This window comes from Bombus bifarius, unplaced genomic scaffold (genome assembly GCF_011952205.1).
Source record: "Bombus bifarius isolate JDL3187 unplaced genomic scaffold, Bbif_JDL3187 scf7180000009647_frag, whole genome shotgun sequence".
Lineage (NCBI taxonomy): Eukaryota > Metazoa > Arthropoda > Insecta > Hymenoptera > Apidae > Bombus > Bombus bifarius.
In genome coordinates, this window is record NW_022885256.1 from 1 (window position 1) to 23,443 (window position 23,443).

General features: G+C 39.7%; 1 protein-coding gene across 1 annotated transcript; it reads left to right on the plus strand.

Annotated features, from left to right (window-relative positions):
* Positions 1-5,136: 5,136 nt before the first annotated feature.
* LOC117215474 lies at positions 5,137-8,112 on the plus strand. The gene has a single exon (XM_033461839.1). It carries the CDS (start codon positions 5,137-5,139, stop codon positions 8,110-8,112), a length of 2,976 nt encoding a protein of 991 aa, XP_033317730.1.
* The last annotated feature ends 15,331 nt before the right edge of the window (positions 8,113-23,443 follow it).

Here is a 23,443-nt window from a genome sequence, read left to right on the forward strand (position 1 = left end):
TCGCTGTTTGATGTTCCTTATTGTTATTAATTTTTGATATATTTTGTTTTGTGTTGTATATATATATATATATATATTTTAAATCTGATAGTGTTAGGTTATTTACGTTTGTTATTATTTATTATATATATTATTTTTTTATTTTTATATTGCCCCCCTTTTATATATATATATATTTTTTTTATACATTTGTAGTTGCGCACAAAATTTATTAAAGAAAAGTGTTAACAATGTGTTTTCATGATTTGTTTCTCGCGCCTGACTTCCATTAATCCCTAATATTCCTGTCGCCATGACGCGTATAAATCCAACATGGCTGCTCATAAATGTCATCAGTAAAGTTTTAGTGGCGGGTCTTTAGTTTTATTTGATATCGAAGTAAATTTTCGTCTGTCGCTCGTTTTTCCTTATTCTACCGCAATCAGAACATTTATTTATTAACATTATTTTAAAGTGACAGTAGTATATCTCGTGTGAATATACGTATATATATATGTTTATGTTGTGTGTTACTTCAGTATAGCTAATGTTTTGTAATTCTTTGATCGCGTTATTTATTGTTTCGAGTAGTTTATTTTATAGAGCATTCGATAATACAAAACATATGCACTCACACGTACATATATATATATGTATATACGTATTTATATGCCTATTTCTCTTGCCCGTATAGTGTTCATACGAAATGAAATGTTAATTATTTGTTTTATATTAATTTCTTTTAATAAGATAGAACACGCACACGCACACGCACACGTATATATGTATATATTTCTGGCAAAGTGATTTTCATTCAGATTCTTTAGTGATATAGTGTTGTGTATTTGAGGTTATGTGTCAATCATTTGATTTCATATATACATATATATCTTATATTGTGACAACATAGTATTGAAGGTTTTGTTTCTAGATTATTGTGCGTTTAATGTGTGTTTACATAATTGTGTTTGATGATAGAATTTCTGTATGCAATTCCTCGAATCGTTGCGGTGTTAATTGCCTTGTTAATCCTTCCTTTAGTTTCGTAGCGTCGTGTGTTCGTTTGTGCATTCAAATCTTTATTCGCGCGTTTTGCATGGGATAGTTTTCTTGTTCTCGTTACGGCGCGTGCGGAGCGCGGGACGTGACAATATGTACGCGTATATACAAGACTATCACAAAGCTTAACAAATAATTAAGTCTAATGAATAATAAATTTGATGAACAATGAAGTTAATAAATAATAAATTATACGAATAATTAAGTTTAACAGATAATAAGTCTAATGAATAATAAGCTTAACGAATAGTAAGATTAATGAATAATATGATTTACGAATAATGTATTTAATGTACACTATTAACAATGTGTTTGTTGGGTTCAAACGAATCCACGGCCAACGAGATAACTCTTTACTAAGCGTAAAAATAATCTTAGGCACAAAATACGATTGACGAAAATGCTCGAGGTGTCACTCTCCAAGGCAATCGCACGAATGCCGGCCTCGTCTGAAATTTTATACGCACTCGTTAGAAGCATCGAGAAAGTTCCGAACGCCGTTGCTAGGCAGTTTCTGCTTGGAGTTTGATTATTGATACAATGTATGTCCCATTGTATCGGCACCTCCGACGTAACCTCACACGTGGCTAGGCCCCCTCTCGAGGCCGCATGCCGCCACAATCTCACTTCTCGGAAAACCCATACAACTACTCCAGACCTCCGTTAGGCAAAACGCTTATCTCGTGAGCGTGGCTACGTTCGGCGACCAATTGTCACCTCGAACCCAATCTCGCTATCACAAATTTTAAACAATTACAGCTATAATAAAATCTAGACTAAAGTACTAGAGGATATTCCCAAAATTTCCAAGGAAAGGCTTCGGCTTTCCTTTCATCTCCGACATATATATTATTTCTGGCATATATATTTCGGGTTCACATTATGATTAGGGTTAGGTGCGTGTAACGAATCTTCATTTGTATTAGCCATTGTTGTTATGTAACAGAGAAGATATTTACTAGTACAAATATGATTATTACAGAATTTGACAAGTAGCCGTAGTAATTAGATACTCGAGATGCTAATGACAATAATCCTACGTTCAATAACGAATCCGCGGTCAGCGGAATAACAAAATGCGCTTCCTTCCAAAGTCCAAATTGTACTCAACTTGCTTGTCTACGGTACAAGTATTACTAAACTAACTGTTGCGTCGCATGGAGCAGCGGAACCCCAGCCAACGCTACCTGGCGGCCAGCGGCCCACCTACCTGCTTCCAGACCCCCAATACACTCAATGACCGGCCATAAAACGTCACCTTCTAGCTAAATTGTTTCCAGATGTGTGTCGAGCAATCTAGTTGTCTAGAAGCATTTCGGTTTATGTCCGGATTAGCAAAATCCTTGAGTTTGTTATGCTATTAAAAAAGGCTCGGAAAAGGCAGGTAGTCACCGAACGAGAAAACCCAACACATAAACATAGGATAGAAACGACTGGTTTTCCCCAGCAATAAAATCACCCCGGACACTGGTGAGAAATTCCTCATGTCCTGCTTCTTTAGCGGGGTCACGACCAATCGACATCAAGCTTTCCTTCGGGGAAAACTAAGAGGGAGTCAGTCAGCAGTCGGTCAGTGAGTCAGTCAGGCAGCCAGTCAGTCAGTCAGCAGTCGGTCAGTGAGTCAGTCAGGCAGCCAGTCAGTCAGTCAGCAACCTCGGGAAGTCTCAGTTCGCAGCAACGATTCGCGCTTACGCTCTCGCCCTCTCATCCCCTGATCTTACGTTCTAACCGAGTCCAACCGTATCCCGGTTGCTGATAATTCACCACTCAGTGTATACACAGTGTCTTAATAAAACACAACTGAAAACCCGTTACAGCAGTGTGCACTTCAATTAACCACCTCTATTAGCCTAAACGCAATAGGGGATCGATCATCTCGCGGCGTCGATTGAACAATCGTAACAGGAATTTACGACTCCTGTTGATGCGCTTCTACACGATCGTGTCTCCCCGCGAGTGAAAGAACATTTTGGTCCTTCGAGCCGGATACGTGTCAGTGAAAGAGTGCACCCCCAGTTACCACGCAACATCAAGGTAAGCTCGCTCAAATTGTCGAAATTCCTCATGGCTCCCCCTCAGGAAGAGCGCGTCCGGCAATTGCTGCGGAAACGCGAAGGATTCAGACAAGAATTAGAAGCGTTTCGCACATTGCTCAACAATCACGAGGAAGGGACACCCGTGCATGCTATTCAGCGTAATTTGCAAGACTTAGAGGGAGAGTTTGCATCGTTCAAAAAGGGCCAATGCGAATTAGACGACAGAGACGAGGGTCAAACACTGAAGGACCGGGTTGACCTACAACAGAAGTTCTACACCATCGCCGGACAGGCGTCCGCCATCCTTGAGGAGGCAAACAAGCAAGCAGAACCAACCACCACAAATCTTACAACAAAGCCATCGGACATGTCATTGCCGGAACCCGTCGATTTGCCTAGAATTCAGCTACCCACCTTTTCTGGAGCCTACGAAGATTGGCCGGGGTTCGCGGATCAATTTCGCTCCACGGTCCACGATAACCCCCGCATAGACGACTGCAAGCGACTGATGTATCTCCGTTCTTGCCTAAAGCATGGGGCAGCTCTAGCGATCGCGTCATTAAGCAATGCGGCAGCTAACTACGCAGTCGCCTGGGAAATATTAGAACGACGGTATAACAGACCAGCCAAAATTGTCGAGAGACACTTGCAGGAGATATTTGACGCAGCCTCCTCATCACGGATAGCACATCGCGATTTGCAGTCCTACACGACCAAGTTGGAAGCTCATTACAAAGCCTTGGCCGCCATCGGACAACCAACCGCAGATGCCCTGCTTTTGCACCTATGTACCGCCAACCTTGATCGGGAAACCGATTCAATATGGAAGGAAAAGATAAGGTCCACACCATTCCCCACGTTCCCGGACTTCTTGCAATTCTTGAACGATCGCTGTCAGGTCATAGAACCTGCAAGAACGACACGCCCACCACGAGGGCAGGCATTTGTCACGTCACGATCACCGCCACTCTGTCCAATCTGCCATGGACCACACAAAATTTGGCGCTGCAACACCTTTAGGACGAAGACGATCGACGAACGGATTCTAGCCGCCGAGGAAATCTCAGCGTGTACGAATTGCCTGCTACCAGGACACAAATTGCAACACTGCACCTCTGGCTCTTGCCGCATATGTGATCAACGCCATCACACGCTCCTACATCGATCAGACGCGCCAATGAGCAATCAGACGCCTCCCACCACGCCCCCAAGCACAAGGAAAGCTCCGTCATACCATCCAAATAATCCATCATCCAACTCGCAACGACAAAACAGACAATGACTAAGACGGGCAGGCGCAACAAGGGAGACCAACTCACGGACCATAACCCCATCCAACGACCTGTTAACCACTGCACGCGTCAATATCCTAAACCACAAAATCCAACCAGTGCGCTGTCGAGCCCTGTTAGATACCGGTTCCACTATGAATTTCATAACTGAGCGGCTTGCAAACTCATTAAAACTTCCCCAATATCAGTGTTCGGTGCCAATCGGAGCCCTTGACACCCTATCAGTCACTTCAAGGCGTTACATTACAGCCACGATCACATCCTCTGACCAAGCCTACCGACGCACATTGACGTTCCTAATCCTCCCAACAATCTCGACACTGATCCCAGACCAATTCATAGATCGTTCCGCAATCACGATACCTAAGAATGTCCCGCTAGCCGATCCAGCATTCCATGTCCTATCCCCGATTGATATTTTGTTGGGCTCAGGGCCCACCGTTGTCTCATTGTGTGTCGGACAGATAAATCTTAACCCATCAACCGGCCCCGATCTGCGCCTGCAAAAAACGCGATTCGGGTGGGTCATCGGGGGGAGCCCACCTTCCCCAGGACCTGCCAGGGTCTTCCATGCCTCCACAACGGAACTAGAGACGGACCTCACCCGCTTTTGGGAACTCGACGAGGGACCTCAGATAAAACACTTATCGGAGGCGGATCGACGATGTGAGGAGCATTTTCAAAATCACGTCCAACGCACCAGCGATGGGCGATACATCGTCGCACTCCCCTTTAACGACAAAATCTCGTCACTCGGATCATCCAAGGCAATGGCGATGAAACGACTCGCCTCTCTCCAGCAGCAATTCAGACGAAATCAACAGTTCGAAACAGCGTATCGGGCGGTCATTCAGGAGTATCTGGACTTGGGCCACATGACCAAGGTTGCATCACGCCACGAACCGGAGAACGACTATTACTTGCCACACCACGGCGTCGTTAAGGACTCGAGCACATCCACAAAACTTCGCGTTGTGTTTGACGAATCCGCACCCAGTACCACCGGCGTCTCGTTGAACGACACCCTTTATACAGGTCCGAAGCTGCAAGAGGATTTGTTCGATATCCTCTTGAGATTCCGATCTCACCAGTACGTCCTCACCGGCGATGTCGAGAAAATGTACCGACAATTCCTCGTGCGTCCGGCCGATCGAAGATTTCAGCAAATTTTATGGCGCAATTCCGACGGCGAGTTGGAAACATATCAGATCAACACCGTCACGTTCGGACTGTCTGCAGCACCCTATCTAGCCATCCGGTGTCTCAGACAATTGGCAAGCGATGAAGGGCACCGATTCCCGCGAGCTTCATCGGTATTGTTACGGGACTTTTACGTCGACGACGCTCTCACCGGAGCGGATACGATAGGCGAAGCGCTGTCAATCCGCACAGAACTCACCGAACTCCTCCAACTAGCCGGTTTAAAAATCAGAAAATGGGCGTCCAACAACCGGACACTACTCAACGGACTATCTGACCCGGACATAAATCAGAAGCTACAGCTGGGCGAGCCTCAACCCTTAAAAACACTTGGGGTCTTCTGGAAGTCCTCCGATGATTCACTCATTTATTCGGTTGACGCCAAGGCAGACATTCCCCGCGTTACGAAGCGATCGATCAGCTCCGTAATCGCTCGAATCTACGATCCTCTGGGGCTGCTCGCGCCAGTGATCGTCCGCGCGAAAATCCTGCTTCAGCGAGTCTGGGCAGTGAAAGTCGAGTGGGACGAATCTCTCCCATCAGATCTCCATTCAGAGTGGGACAGGTATTATTCTCAATTGCCACTCTTGAACAATATTACATTCCCACGCAAGGCGATCATTGACTCCGCAACTGAGATCGAAATGCACGGCTTTTGCGACGCCAGCGAGAAGGCCTACGGCGCATGCGTCTATCTCCGAACCGTTAATCCGGACGGCCGCGTACGGACCCAGCTGCTAACCGCGAAGTCAAAAGTAGCCCCGCTAAAATCCCAAACCATTCCGCGGCTCGAGCTGAGCGGAGCCTTCCTTCTTACGTCCCTGATGGCTACCATACATCAAGCCTTATCACACAGCATCACTCGTATGGTCTATTGGACCGACTCCGCCATCGTTCTCCACTGGCTAACCACGTCACCCCACACACTCAAGACGTTTGTCGCCAACAGGGTCTCCGAGATCCAAAGAAAAACCAGCATCGGCAGTTGGCGTCATGTCCCCACCCACGACAATCCCGCGGATCTAATATCGCGAGGCCAAACACCCGAAGAATTTCTCCGCCCGACCATTTGGCAGCACGGTCCAGAATGGCTCCAACAATCGGAAGATTCCTGGCCGACCTGGACCCCAATACCACAAACGGAGTTGTTAGAACAAAAAACGGCAACTTGTCTATCCGCGGCTCCCGCCGATTGCAGCCTGTTGGAACGGTACTCCTCCTGGCCTAAGCTAATTCGGATCGTCGCTCGTTGCCTCCGTTGGAGGCAGAAACAGAACCGAATGACACCCTTGACCGCAACGGAATTACACATCGCTCACGACAAATTAATCATACTATTACAAGGCATCCATTTCCCCGAGGAAATCCGTACGCTCCGAATGAACCGGAACGCAGCGTTAACAAGGAAACTCACGCGACTCAATCCTTTCATTGACCAGAAAGGAATCCTGCGAGTCGGGGGTCGACTCAGGCATTCGTCGATGACTTTCGGTCAAAAACACCCAATACTGCTACCCAAAGCATCCGTCACAGCTCGGATTATCGAGCATACACACCAGATTCACCTGCACTCCGGTGATTTGCCGGAAGCGCGAGTGACAGGGTCTCGACCATTCGCGAATGTCGGCGTGGACTATTGTGGACCCTTCTACATAAAGGAGACAAGAGATCGTAACCGCCGACAGGTCAAGGTGTACGTTGCGATCTTCGTATGCCTAGCCGTGAAGGCGGTACACATCGAGCTCGTTGGCGATCTCACGAGCGAAACCTTTATCGCCGCTCTTCGTAGATTCATCGCTCGGCGAGGGTTTTGCTCGACAATCCATTCGGACAATGGTACAAATTTCGTCGGGGCAAAGAACGACTTACGGGAACTGTATGACCTTCTACACTCGGACGATCACCACTCAAAAGTACAAGCATTCCTCGCAGACAAACACATAGAATGGCGCTTCATACCCCCTCAGTCTCCACACTTCGGGGGACTATGGGAGGCAGCGGTGAAATCCTTTAAGCATCACTTCAGACGCGTCGCAGGTCATGAATTGCTCACTTTCGAGCAATTCAATACACTGATCATAGAGATCGAAGCCGTCCTCAACTCCCGACCATTAACACCCATATCCACGGATCCCAAGGATCTCCTCGTTCTCACTCCTGGTCACTTCCTCATCGGTGAATCACTAATGAGTGTGCGTGAGCGAGATTTCAGGGACACTCCCTCCAACCGACTCTCCAGATGGCAGCATATCCAAAAGATGAAACAGCATTTTTGGAAACGCTGGCACAAGGAGTACCTCAACCAATTAAACAACCGCAGCAAATGGACCAAGGGTGGACATAACATACACGAAGGCGCAATCGTCCTGCTCAGAGAAGACAACGTTCCCTCGATGTGCTGGCCCTTGGGACGGGTAGTCAAGGTCCATCCCGGAGCCGATGGCGTAATCCGAACAGCGACTGTGCAGACTTCATCGAACCTCCTGGACCGCGGCGTCAAGCGGCTGGTCCCCCTGCCATTCCAATCAGATCCAGAAGCGCCCTGACAATCGCTGACCTCGAAGGAGGCAGAGCACACCCCCATCGAACCCACAGGCAGAATTTGATCGGTGCCCTCTCAACGGGGGGAGGATGTTGCGTCGCATGGAGCAGCGGAACCCCAGCCAACGCTACCTGGCGGCCAGCGGCCCACCTACCTGCTTCCAGACCCCCAATAAACTCAATGACCGGCCATAAAACGTCACCTTCTAGCTAAATTGTTTCCAGATGTGTGTCGAGCAATCTAGTTGTCTAGAAGCATTTCGGTTTATGTCCGGATTAGCAAAATCCTTGAATTTGTTATGCTATTAAAAAAGGCTCGGAAAAGGCAGGTAGTCACCGAACGAGAAAACCCAACACATAAACATAGGATAGAAACGACTGGTTTTCCCCAGCAATAAAATCACCCCGGACACTGGTGAGAAATTCCTCATGTCCTGCTTCTTTAGCGGGGTCACGACCAATCGGCATCAAGCTTTCCTTCGGGGAAAACTAAGAGGGAGTCAGTCAGCAGTCGGTCAGTGAGTCAGTCAGGCAGCCAGTCAGTCAGTCAGCAACCTCGGGAAGTCTCAGTTCGCAGCAACGATTCGCGCTTACGCTCTCGCCCTCTCATCCCCTGATCTTACGTTCTAACCGAGTCCAACCGTATCCCGGTTGCTGTTAATTCACCACTCAGTGTATACACAGTGTCTTAATAAAACACAACTGAAAACCCGTTACAGCAGTGTGCACTTCAATTAACCACCTCTATTAGCCTAAACGCAATAGGGGATCGATCATCTCGCGGCGTCGATTGAACAATCGTAACAGGAATTTACGACTCCTGTTGATGCGCTTCTACACGATCGTGTCTCCCCGCGAGTGAAAGAACACTAACTTTTTGTTAAAACGTAGAATATTCACCAAGCGTAAAGACACTATGTAACTCGATACTGAGACATCACGAGAGAGAATGACTTTCCGTCAGGGTGATGCTGCAGAGGAAAACTGTGATGGGGTGTGTCTAAGGACACGAGGTCATCGGATTCGTCGAGAAAAGCCCTTGTTCGGAAAGTGAGGGAAATTGACGTTGCTGTCAATTGGTCAATTTCCATGTTGGTATCGAGAAAAGGATGCTAGCCGCCCTTGAGGGAAAGTTGCTAGTGGGAAGCGTCGTTCGTGAAAAAAATACGTTTCCCCTATCTTCACGTAGTTGGGACAAAAACTGTTTGTCCCTTTGAAGGACTTTAGTAAACTGAATCTTAAAATTTATAACGGGTTCTCAAGCTTGCTGAACATGTACTGTGGAGATGCATCGACATCTGGTAATCATCTTAGCCGGAGAATAGGGTCTGCGTGTGGCGAGCCACGGGACAGAGACCGTTGGAATGTTTACTGTCGAGTGCCGCTACAATTATTTCTTTTAAGGAGAGCTAAGGAATTTCTCTATACCTCTGTTAGAGAAAGCGTTCATCCCTTGACCGCGGCTACATTCGGCAAATTCATTATCACAAATCTCGAACAAATACAATCGGATTGAATAACGACAATTGCTTAATTGCGGCTATAGTAGGATCTAGATTAATGTGTTAAGGGGTTTTCCCAAATTCCAAAGGGAAGGCTTCGGTGTCCTTTTATCTCCGACATATACATATAAATGTGATATAAATTATATCGTGTTTGGCCTCATTTTAATCAGAAAAATCTCACAAAAAAGTCAGTAAAAATTTAATTAAAAAAAATTAAACATAAGGTTTAACCATTGACTGATGGATAATTAGTATTCTTTCATGGACGATTGAATTCGGATCATTTTACACTACTCAACCGTCGAACTTAGTGGCGTGTTAAAGGGAACGCTAGGGTATGGTATGACGTTATAACGTAAATAGGTTATATGGTATGACGTTATACCGTATTACGTTATATGGGATGACGTTATAACGTATTACGTTATACGGGATGACGTTACAACGTATTACGTTATATGGGACGACGTTATAACGTATTACGTTATATGGGATGACGTTATAACGTATTACGTTATATGGGTTGACGTTATAACGTATTACATTATATGGGACGACGTTATAACGTATTACGTTAAATGGGATGAATTTGTAACGTATTACGTTAAATGGGACGACGTTATAACGTATTACGTTATATGGGATGACGTAATAACGTATTACGTAATATGGGATGACGTTATCACATAATACGTTATATGGTATGACGTCATAACGTAAATAGGTTATATGGTATGACGGTATACCGTATTACGTTATATGGGATGACGTTATAACGTATTACGTTATATGGGATGACGTTATATCGTATTACGTTATATGGGACGACGTTATAACGTATTACGTTATATGGAACGACGTTATAACGTATTACGTTATATGGGATGACGTAATAACGTATTACGTTATATGGGATGACGTTATTAATTAATACGTTATATGGTATGACGTTATAACATATTACGTTATATGGGATGACGTTATAACGTATTTCGTTATATGGGAGTACGTTATAACGTATTACGTTATATGGTATGACGTTATACCGTATTACGCTATATGGTATGACGTTATAACGTAATAGGTTGAATGGTATGACGTTATAACGTATTACGTTATATGGTATGACGTTATAACGTATTACGTTATATGGGAAGACGTTTTAACGAAATAGGTTATATGGTATGACGTTGTAACGTAATAGGTTATATGGTATGACGTTATACCGTATTACGTTATATGGGAGGACGTTATAACGTATTACGTTATATGGTATGACGTTATAACGTATTACGTTATATGGGATGACGTTATACCGTATTACGTTATATGGGATGACATTATAACGTATTACGTTATATGGTATGACGTTGTAACGTATTACGTTAAATGGGATGACGTTGTAACGTATTACGTTAAATGGGACGACGTTATAACGTGTTACGTTATATGGTATGACGTTGTAACGTATTACGTTAAATGGGATGACGTTGTAACGTATTACGTTATATGGTATGACGTTGTAACGTATTACGTTAAATGGGATGACGTTGTAACGTATTACGTTAAATGGGACGACGTTATAACGTGCTACGTTATATGGGATGACGTAATAACGTATTACGTTATATGGGATGCCGTTATCACGTAATACGTTATATGGTATGACGTTATAACGTAAATAGGTTGTATGGTATGACGTTATACCGTATTACGTTATATGGGATGACGCTATAACGTATTACGTTATATGGGATTTCGTTATAACGTATTACGTTATATGGGACGACTTTATAACGTATTACGTTATATGGGACGACGTTATAACGTATTGCGTTATATGGGATGACGTTATAACGTATTACGTTATATGGGATGACGTTGTAACGTATTACGTTATATGGTATGACGTTGTAACGTATTGCGTTAAATGGGATGACGTTGTAACGTATTACGTTAAATGGGACGACGTTATAACGTGTTACGTTATATGGGATGACGTAATAACGTATTACGTTATATGGGATGCCGTTATCACGTAATACGTTATATGGTATGACGTTATAACGTAAATAGGTTGTATGGTATGACGTTATACCGTATTACGTTATATGGGATGACGCTATAACGTATTACGTTATATGGGATTTCGTTATAACGTATTACGTTATATGGGACGACGTTATAACGTATTACGTTATATGGGACGACGTTATAACGTATTGCGTTATATGGGATGACGTTATAACGTATTACGTTATATGGGATGACGTTGTAACGTATTACGTTAAATGGGATGACGTTGTAATGTATTACGTTATATGGGATGACGTTATAACGTATTACGTCATATGGGACTACGTTATAACGTATTACGTTATATGGAACGACGTTATACCGTATTACGTTATATGAGATGACGTAATATCGTATTACGTAATATGGGATGACGTTATCACATAATACGTTATATGGTATGACGTCATAACGTAAATAGGTTATATGCTATGACGGTATACCGTATTACGTTATATGGGATGACGTTATAACGTATTACGTTATATGGGGACGACGTTATAACGTATTACGTTAAATAGGACGACGTTGTAACGTTGTAACGTATTACGTTAAATGGGACGACGTTATAACGTGTTACGTTATATGGGATGACGTAATAACGTATCACGTTATATGGGATGCCGTTATCACGTAATACGTTATATGGTATGACGTTATAACGTAAATAGGTTGTATGGTATGACGTTATACCGTATTACGTTATATGGGATGACGTTATAACGTATTACGTTATATGGGATGACGTTATAACGTATTACGTTATATGGGACGACGTTATAACGTATTACGTTATATGGGACGACGTTATAACGTATTACGCGTGGGTTACGACGTTACGTTATACGTTATAACGTACGTTATAACGTGTTATATGGTATGACGTTATAACGTATTACGTTATATGGTATGACGTTATATATTACGTTATAATAACGTTATAACGTATTACGTTATATGGTATGACGTTGTAACGTATTACGTTAAATGGGATGACGTTATAACGTATTACGTTATATGGGACGACGTTATAACGTATTACGTTATATGGGATGACGTTATATACGTTATAACGTATTACGTTATATGGGATGACGTTGTAACGTATTACGTTAAATGGGATGACGTTGTAATGTATTACGTTATATGGGATGACGTTATAACGTATTACGTCATATGGGACGACGTTATAACGTATTACGTTATATGGAACGACGTTATACCGTATTACGTTATATGGGATGACGTAATAACGTATTACGTAATATGGGATGACGTTATCACATAATACGTTATATGGTATGACGTCATAACGTAAATAGGTTATATGGTATGACGTTATACCGTATTACGTTATATGGGATGACGTTATAACGTATTACGTTATATGGGATGACGCTGTAACGTATTACGTTAAATGGGATGACGTTGTAACGTATTACGTTAAATCGGATGACGTTGTAACGTATTACGTTAAATGGGACGACGTTATAACGTGTTACGTTATATGGGATGACGTTATAACGTATTACGATATATGATATGACATAATAACGTATTACATCATATGGGATGACGTTATAACGTATTACGTTATATGGGATGACGTTATAGCTTATTACGTTATATGGGATGACGTTGTAACGTATTTCGTTATATGGGATGCCGTTATAACGTAATACGTTATATGGTATGACGTTATAACGTAAATAGGTTATATGGTATGACGTTATACCGTATTACGTTATATGGGATGACATTATAACGTATTACGTTATATGGGATGACGTTGTAACGTATTACGTTAAATGGGATGACGTTGTAACGTATTACGTTAAATGGGACGACGTTATAACGTGTTACGTTATATGATATGACGTAATAACGTATTACGTTATATGGGATGACGTTATAATGTATTACGTTATATGGGATGACGTTGTAACGTATTTCGTTATATTGGAGGACGTTATAACGTATTACGTTATATGGGATGAATTTGTAACGTATTACGTTATATGGTATGACGTTGTAACGTATTACGTTAAATGGGATGACGTTGTAACGTATTACGTTAAATGGGACGACGTTATAACGTGTTACGTTATATGGGATGACGTTATAACGTATTACGTTATATGATATGACGTAATAACGTATTACATCATATGGGATGACGTTATAACGTATTACGTTATATGGGATGACGTTATAGCTTATTACGTTATATGGGATGACGTAATAACGTATTACGTAATATGGGATGACGTTATCACATAATACGTTATATGGTATGACGTCATAACGTAAATAGGTTATATGGTATGACGTTATACCGTATTACGTTATATGGGATGACGTTATAACGTATTACGTTATATGGGATGACGTTAAAACGTATTACGTTATATGGTATGACGTTATAACATATTACGTTATATGGGATGACGTTATAACGTATTTCGTTATATGGGGGTACGTTATAACGTATTACGTTATATGGTATGACGTTATACCGTATTACGCTATATAGTATGACGTTATAACGTAATAGGTTGAATGGTATGACGTTATAACGTATTACGTTATATGGTATGACGTTATAACGTATTACGTTATATGGGATGACGTTTTAACGAAATAGGTTATATGGTATGACGTTGTAACGTAATAGGTTATATGGTATGACGTTATACCGTATTACGTTATATGGGAGGACGTTATAACGTATTACGTTATATGGTATGACGTTATAACGTATTACGTTATATGGGATGACGTTATACCGTATTACGTTATATGGGATGACGTTATAACGTATTACGTTATATGGTATGACGTTGTAACGTATTACGTTAAATGGGATGACGTTGTAACGTATTACGTTACATGGGACGACGTTATAACGTGTTACGTTATATGGTATGACGTTGTAACGTATTACGTTAAATGGGATGACGTTGTAACGTATTACGTTATATGGTATGACGTTATAACGTATTACGTCATATGGGACTACGTTATAACGTATTACGTTATATGGTATGACGTTATACCGTATTACGCTATATAGTATGACGTTATAACGTAATAGGTTGAATGGTATGACGTTATAACGTATTACGTTATATGGTATGACGTTATAACGTATTACGTTATATGGGAAGACGTTTTAACGAAATAGGTTATATGGTATGACGTTGTAACGTAATAGGTTATATGGGACGACGTTATAACGTATTGCGTTATATGGGATGACGTTATAACGTATTACGTTATATGGGATGACGTTGTAACGTATTACGTTAAATGGGATGACGTTGTAATGTATTACGTTATATGGGATGACGTTATAACGTATTACGTCATATGGGACTACGTTATAACGTATTACGTTATATGGAACGACGTTATACCGTATTACGTTATATGGGACGACGTTATAACGTATTGCGTTATATGGGATGACGTTATAACGTTTTACGTTATGTGGGATGACGTTGTAACGTATTACGTTATATGGTATGACGTTGTAACGTATTGCGTTAAATGGGATGACGTTGTAACGTATTACGTTAAATGGGACGACGTTATAACGTGTTACGTTATATGGGATGACGTAATAACGTATTACGTTATATGGGATGCCGTTATCACGTAATACGTTATATGGTATGACGTTATAACGTAAATAGGTTGTATGGTATGACGTTATACCGTATTACGTTATATGGGATGACGCTATAACGTATTACGTTATATGGGATTTCGTTATAACGTATTACGTTATATGGGACGACTTTATAACGTATTACGTTATATGGGACGACGTTATAACGTATTGCGTTATATGGGATGACGTTATAACGTCTTACGTTATATGGGATGACGTTGTAACGTATTACGTTATATGGTATGACGTTGTAACGTATTGCGTTAAATGGGATGACGTTGTAACGTATTACGTTAAATGGGACGACGTTATAACGTGTTACGTTATATGGGATGACGTAATAACGTATTACGTTATATGGGATGCCGTTATCACGTACTAACGTTATATGGTATGACGTTATAACGTAAATAGGTTGTATGGTATGACGTTATACCGTATTACGTTATATGGGATGCCGTTATCACGTAATACGTTATATGGTATGACGTTATAACGTAAATAGGTTGTATGGTATGACGTTATACCGTATTACGTTATATGGGATGACGCTATAACGTATTACGTTATATGGGATTTCGTTATAACGTATTACGTTATATGGGACGACTTTATAACGTATTACGTTATATGGGACGACGTTATAACGTATTGCGTTATATGGGATGACGTTATAACGTTTTACGTTATATGGGATGACGTTGTAACGTATTACGTTATATGGTATGACGTTGTAACGTATTGCGTTAAATGGGATGACGTTGTAACGTATTACGTTAAATGGGACGACGTTATAACGTGTTACGTTATATGGGATGACGTAATAACGTATTACGTTATATGGTATGACGTTGTAACGTATTACGTTAAATGGGATGACGTTGTAACGTATTACGTTAAATGGGACGACGTTATAACGTCTTACGTTATATGGGATGACGTAATAACGTATTACGTTATATGGGATGCCGTTATAACGTATTACGTTATATGGGATGACGTTGTAACGTATTACGTTAAATGGGATGACGTTGTAATGTATTACGTTATATGGGATGACGTTATAACGTATTACGTCATATGGGACTACGTTATAACGTATTACGTTATATGGAACGACGTTATACCGTATTACGTTATATGGGACGACGTTATAACGTATTGCGTTATATGGGATGACGTTATAACGTTTTACGTTATATGGGATGACGTTGTAACGTATTACGTTATATGGTATGACGTTGTAACGTATTGCGTTAAATGGGATGACGTTGTAACGTATTACGTTAAATGGGACGACGTTATAACGTGTTACGTTATATGGGATGACGTAATAACGTATTACGTTATATGGGATGCCGTTATCACGTAATACGTTATATGGTATGACGTTATAACGTAAATAGGTTATATGGTATGACGTTATACCGTATTACGTTATATGGAACGACGTTATACCGTATTACATTATATGGGACGACGTTATAACGTATTACGTTAAATGGGATGAATTTGTAACGTATTACGTTATATGGTATGACGTTGTAACGTATTACGTTAAATGGGATGACGTTGTAACGTATTACGTTATATGGGATGACGTTATAACGTATTACGTTATATGGGATGACGTTATAACGTATCACGTTATATGGGACGACGTTATAACGTATTACGTTATATGGGACGACGTTATATCGTATTGCGTTATATGGGATGACGTTATAACGTATTACGTTATATGGAACGACTTTATACCGTATTACGTTATATGGGACGACGTTATGACGTATTACGTTATATGGGACGACGTTATATCGTATTGCGTTATATGGGATGACGTTATAACGTATTACGTTATATGGGATGACGTAATAACGTATTACGTAATATGGGATGACGTTATCACATAATACGTTATATGGTATGACGTCATAACGTAAATAGGTTATATGCTATGACGGTATACCGTATTACGTTATATGGGATGACGTTATAACGTATTACGTTATATGGGATGACGTTGTAACGTATTACGTTAAATGGGATGACGTTGTAACGTATTACGTTAAATGGGACGACCTTATAACGTGTTACGTTATATGGGATGACGTAATAACGTATTACATTATATGGGACGACGTTATAACGTATTACGTTAAATGGGATGAATTTGTAACGTATTACGTTATATGGTATGACGTTGTAACGTATTACGTTAAATGGGATGACGTTGTAACGTATTACGTTAAATGGGACGACGTTATAACGTGTTACGTTATATGGGATGACGTAATAACGTATCACGTTATATGGGATGCCGTTATCACGTAATACGTTATATGGTATGACGTTATAACGTAAATAGGTTATATGCTATGACGGTATACCGTATTACGTTATATGGGATGACGTTATAACGTATTACGTTATATGGGATGACGTTATAACGTATTACGTTATATGGGACGACGTTATAACGTATTACGTTATATGGGACGACGTTATAACGTATTACGTTAAATGGGACGACGTTATAACGTGTTACGTTATATGGGATGACGTAATAACGTATCACGTTATATGGGATGCCGTTATCACGTAATACGTTATATGGTATGACGTTATAACGTAAATAGGTTGTATGGTATGACGTTATACCGTATTACGTTATATGGGATGACGTTATAACGTATTACGTTATATGGGATGACGTTATAACGTATTACGTTATATGGGACGACGTTATAACGTATTACGTTATATGGGACGACGTTATAACGTATTGCGTTATATGGGATGACGTTATAACGTATTACGTTATATGGGATGACGTTGTAACGTATTACGTTAAATGGGATGACGTTGTAATGTATTACGTTATATGGTATGACGTTATAACGTATTACGTTATATGGGATGACGTTATAACGTATTACGTTATATGGTATGACGTTATAACATATTACGTTATATGGTATGACGTTATACCGTATTACGTTATATGGGATGACGTTATAACGTAATACGTTATATGGTATGACGTTATAACGTATTACGTTATATGGTATGACGTTATAACGTATTACGTAATATGGGATGACGTTATAACGTATTACGTTATGTGGGACGACGTTATAACGTATTGCGTTATATGGGATGACGTTATAACGTATTGCGTTATATGGGATGACGTTATAACGTATTACGTTATATGGGATGACGTTGTAACGTATTACGTTAAATGGGATGACGTTGTAATGTATTACGTTATATGGGACGACGTTATAACGTATTACGTCATATGGGACTACGTTATAACGTATTACGTTATATGGAACGACGTTATACCGTATTACGTTATATGGGGTGACGTAATATCGTATTACGTAATATGGGATGACGTTATCACATAATACGTTATATGGTATGACGTCATAACGTAAATAGGTTATATGCTATGACGGTATACCGTATTACGTTATATGGGATGACGTTATAACGTATTACGTTATATGGGATGACGTTGTAACGTATTACGTTAAATGGGATGACGTTGTAACGTATTACGTTAAATGGGATGACGTTGTAACGTATTACGTTAAATGGGACGACGTTATAACGTGTTACGTTATATGGGATGACGTAATAACGTATTACATTATATGGGACGACGTTATAACGTATTACGTTAAATGGGATGAATTTGTAACGTATTACGTTATATGGTATGACGTTGTAACGTATTACGTTAAATGGGATGACGTTGTAACGTATTACGTTAAATGGGACGACGTTATAACGTGTTACGTTATATGGGATGACGTTATAACGTATTACGTTATATGATATGACGTAATAACGTATTACGTTATATGATATGACGTAATAACGTATTACATCATATGGGATGATGTTATAACGTATTACGTTATATGGGATGACGTTATAGCTTATTACGTTATATGGGATGACGTTGTAACGTATTTCGTTATATGGGATGCCGTTATCACGTAATACGTTATATGGTATGACGTTATAACGTAAATAGGTTATATGGTATGACGTTATACCGTATTACGTTATATGGGATGACATTATAACGTATTACGTTATATGGGATGACGTTGTAACGTATTACGTTAAATGGGATGACGTTGTAACGTATTACGTTAAATGGGACGACGTTATAACGTGTTACGTTATATGATATGACGTAATAACGTATTACGTTATATGGGATGACGTAATAACGTATTACGTTATATGGGATGCCGTTATCACGTAATACGTTATATGGTATGACGTTATAACGTAAATAGGTTATATGGTATGACCTTATACCGTATTACGTTATATGGGATGACGTTATAACGTATTACGTTATATGGGATGACGTTATAACGTATTACGTTATATGGGACGACGTTATAACGTATTACGTTATATGGTATGATGTTATAACGTATTACGTTATATGGGATGACGTTTTAACGAAATAGGTTATATGGTATGACGTTGTAACGTAATAGGTTATATGGTATGACGTTATACCCTATTACGTTATATGGGAGGACGTTATACCGTATTACGTTATATGGTATGACGTTATAACGTATTACGTTATATGGGATGACGTTATAACGTATTACGTTATGTGGTATGACGTTATAACATATTACGTTATATGGTATGACGTTATACCGTATTACGTTATATGGGATGACGTTATAACGTATTACGTTATATGGTATGACGTTGTAACGTATTACGTTAAATGGGATGACGTTGTAACGTATTACGTTAAATGGGACGACGTTATAACGTGTTACGTTATATGGGATGACGTAATAACGTATTACGTTATATGGGATGCCGTTATCACGTAATACGTTATAGGGTATGACGTTATAACGTAAATAGGTTATATGGTATGACGTTATACCGCATTACGTTATATGGGATGCCGTTATCACGTAATACGTTATATGGTATGACGTTATAACGTAAATAGGTTATATGGTATGACGTTATACCGTAGTACGTTATATGGGATGACGTTATAACGTATTACGTTATATGGGATGACGTTATAACGTATTACGTTATATGGGACGACGTTATAACGTATTACGTTATATGGTATGACGTTATAACGTATTACGTTATATGGGATGACGTTTTAACGAAATAGGTTATATGGTATGACGTTGTAACGTAATAGGTTATATGGTATGACGTTATACCGTATTACGTTATATGGGAGGACGTTATAACGTATTACGTTATATGGTATGACGTTATAACGTATTACGTTATATGGGATGACGTTATAACGTATTACGTTATATGGTATGACGTTATAACATATTACGTTATATGGTATGACGTTATACCGTATTACGTTATATGGGATGACGTTATAACGTATTACGTTATATGGGATGACGTTGTAACGTATTACGTTAAATGGGATGACGTTGTAACGTATTACGTTAAATGGGACGACGTTATAACGTGTTACGTTATATGCTATGACGTAATAACGTATTACGTTATATGGGATGCCGTTATCACGTAATACGTTATATGGTATGACGTTATAACGTAAATAGGTTATATGGTATGACGTTATACCGTATTACGTTATATGGGATGACGTTATAACGTATTACGTTATATGGGATGACGTTATAACGTATCACGTTATATGGGACGACGTTATAACGTATTACGTTATATGGGACGACGTTATATCGTATTGCGTTATATGGGATGACGTTATAACGTATTACGTTATATGGGATGACGTTGTAACGTATTACGTTAAATGGGATGACGTTGTAACGTATTACGTTATATGGGATGACGTTATAACGTATTACGTCATATGGGACGACGTTATAACGTATTACGTTATATGGAACGACTTTATACCGTATTACGTTATATGGGACGACGTTATAACGTATTACGTTATATGGGACGACGTTATATCGTATTGCGTTATATGGGATGACGTTATAACGTATTACGTTATATGGGATGACGTAATAACGTATCACGTAATATGGGATGACGTTATCACATAATACGTTATATGGTATGACGTCATAACGTAAATAGGTTATATGCTATGACAGTATACCGTATTACGTTATATGGGATGACGTTATAACGTGTTACGTTATTTGGGATGACGTAATAACGTATTACGTTATATGGGATGCCGTTATCACGTATTACGTTATATGGTATGAGGTTATAACGTAAATAGGTTTGATGGTATGACGTTATACCGTATTACGTTATATGGGATGACGTTATAACGTATTACGTAATATGGGATGACGTTATAACGTATTACGTTATATGGGACGACGTTATAACGTATTACGTTATATGGGATGACGGTATAACGTATTACGTTATATGGGTTGACGTTATAACGTGTTACATTATATGGGACGACGTTATAACGTATTACGTTAAATGGGATGAATTTGTAACGTATTACGTTAAATGGGACGACGTTATAACGTATTACGTTATATGGGATGACGTAATAACGTATTACGTTATATGGGATGCCGTTATCACGTAATACGTTATATGGTATGACGTTATAACGTAAATAGGTTATATGGTATGACGTTATACCGTATTACGTTATATGGGATGACGTTATAACGTATTACGTTATATGGGATGACGTTATAACGTATTACGTTATATGGGACGACGTTATAATGTATTACCTTATATGGTATGACGTTATAACGTATTACGTTATATGGGATGACGTTTTAACGAAATAGGTTATATGGTATGACGTTGTAACGTAATAGGTTATATGGTATGACGTTATACCGTATTACGTTATACGGGATGACGTTTTAACGAAATAGGTTATATGGTATGACGTTGTAACGTAATAGGTTATATGGTATGACGTTATACCGTATTACGTTATATGGGAGGACGTTATAACGTATTACGTTATATGGGATGACGGTATAACGTATTACGTAATATGGGATGACGTTATCACATAATACGTTATATGGTATGACGTCATAACGTAAATAGGTTATATGCTATGACGGTATACCGTATTACGTTATATGGGATGACGTTATAACGTATTACGTTATATGGGATGACGTTGTAACGTATTACGTTAAATGGGATGACGTTGTAACGTATTACGTTAAATGGGACGACGTTATAACGTATTACGTTATATGGGATGACGTTTTAACGAAATAGGTTATATGGTATGACGTTGTAACGTAATAGGTTATATGGTATGACGTTATACCGTATTACGTTATATGGGAGGACGTTATAACGTATTACGTTATATGGTATGACGTTATAACGTATTACGTTATATGGGAGACGTTATAACGTATTACGTTATATGGTATGACGTTATAACATATTACGTTATATGGTATGACGTTATACCGTATTACGTTATATGGGATGACGTTATAACGTATTACGTTATATGGGATGACGTTATAACGTATTACGTTATATGGGTTGACGTTATAACGTATTACATTATATGGGACGACGTTATAACGTATTACGTTAAATGGGATGAATTTGTAACGTATTACGTTAAATGGGACGACGTTATAACGCACTACGTTATATGGGATGACGTTATAACGTATTACGTTATATGGGTTGACGTTATAACGTATTACGTTATATGGGAGGACGTTATAACGTATTACGTTATATGGGATGACGTTATTAATTAATACGTTATATGGTATGACGTTATAACGTATTACGTTATATGGGATGACGTTATAACGTATTTCGTTATATGGGAGTACGTTATAACGTATTACGTTATATGGTATGACTTTATACCGTATTACGATATATGGGATGTCGTTATAACGTGTTACGTTATTTGGGATGACGTAATAACGTATTACGTTATATGTAATGCCGTTATCACGTAATACGTTATATGGTATGACGTTATAACATATTAGGTTATATGGTATGACGTTATACCGTATTACGTTATATGGGAGGACGTTATAACGTATTACGTTA

Bases quoted from the DNA above. Each gene is read 5' to 3' on its own strand.
- LOC117215474 (XM_033461839.1), top strand. From the start codon at position 5,137: ATGGCGATGAAACGACTCGCCTCTCTCCAGCAGCAATTCAGACGAAAT.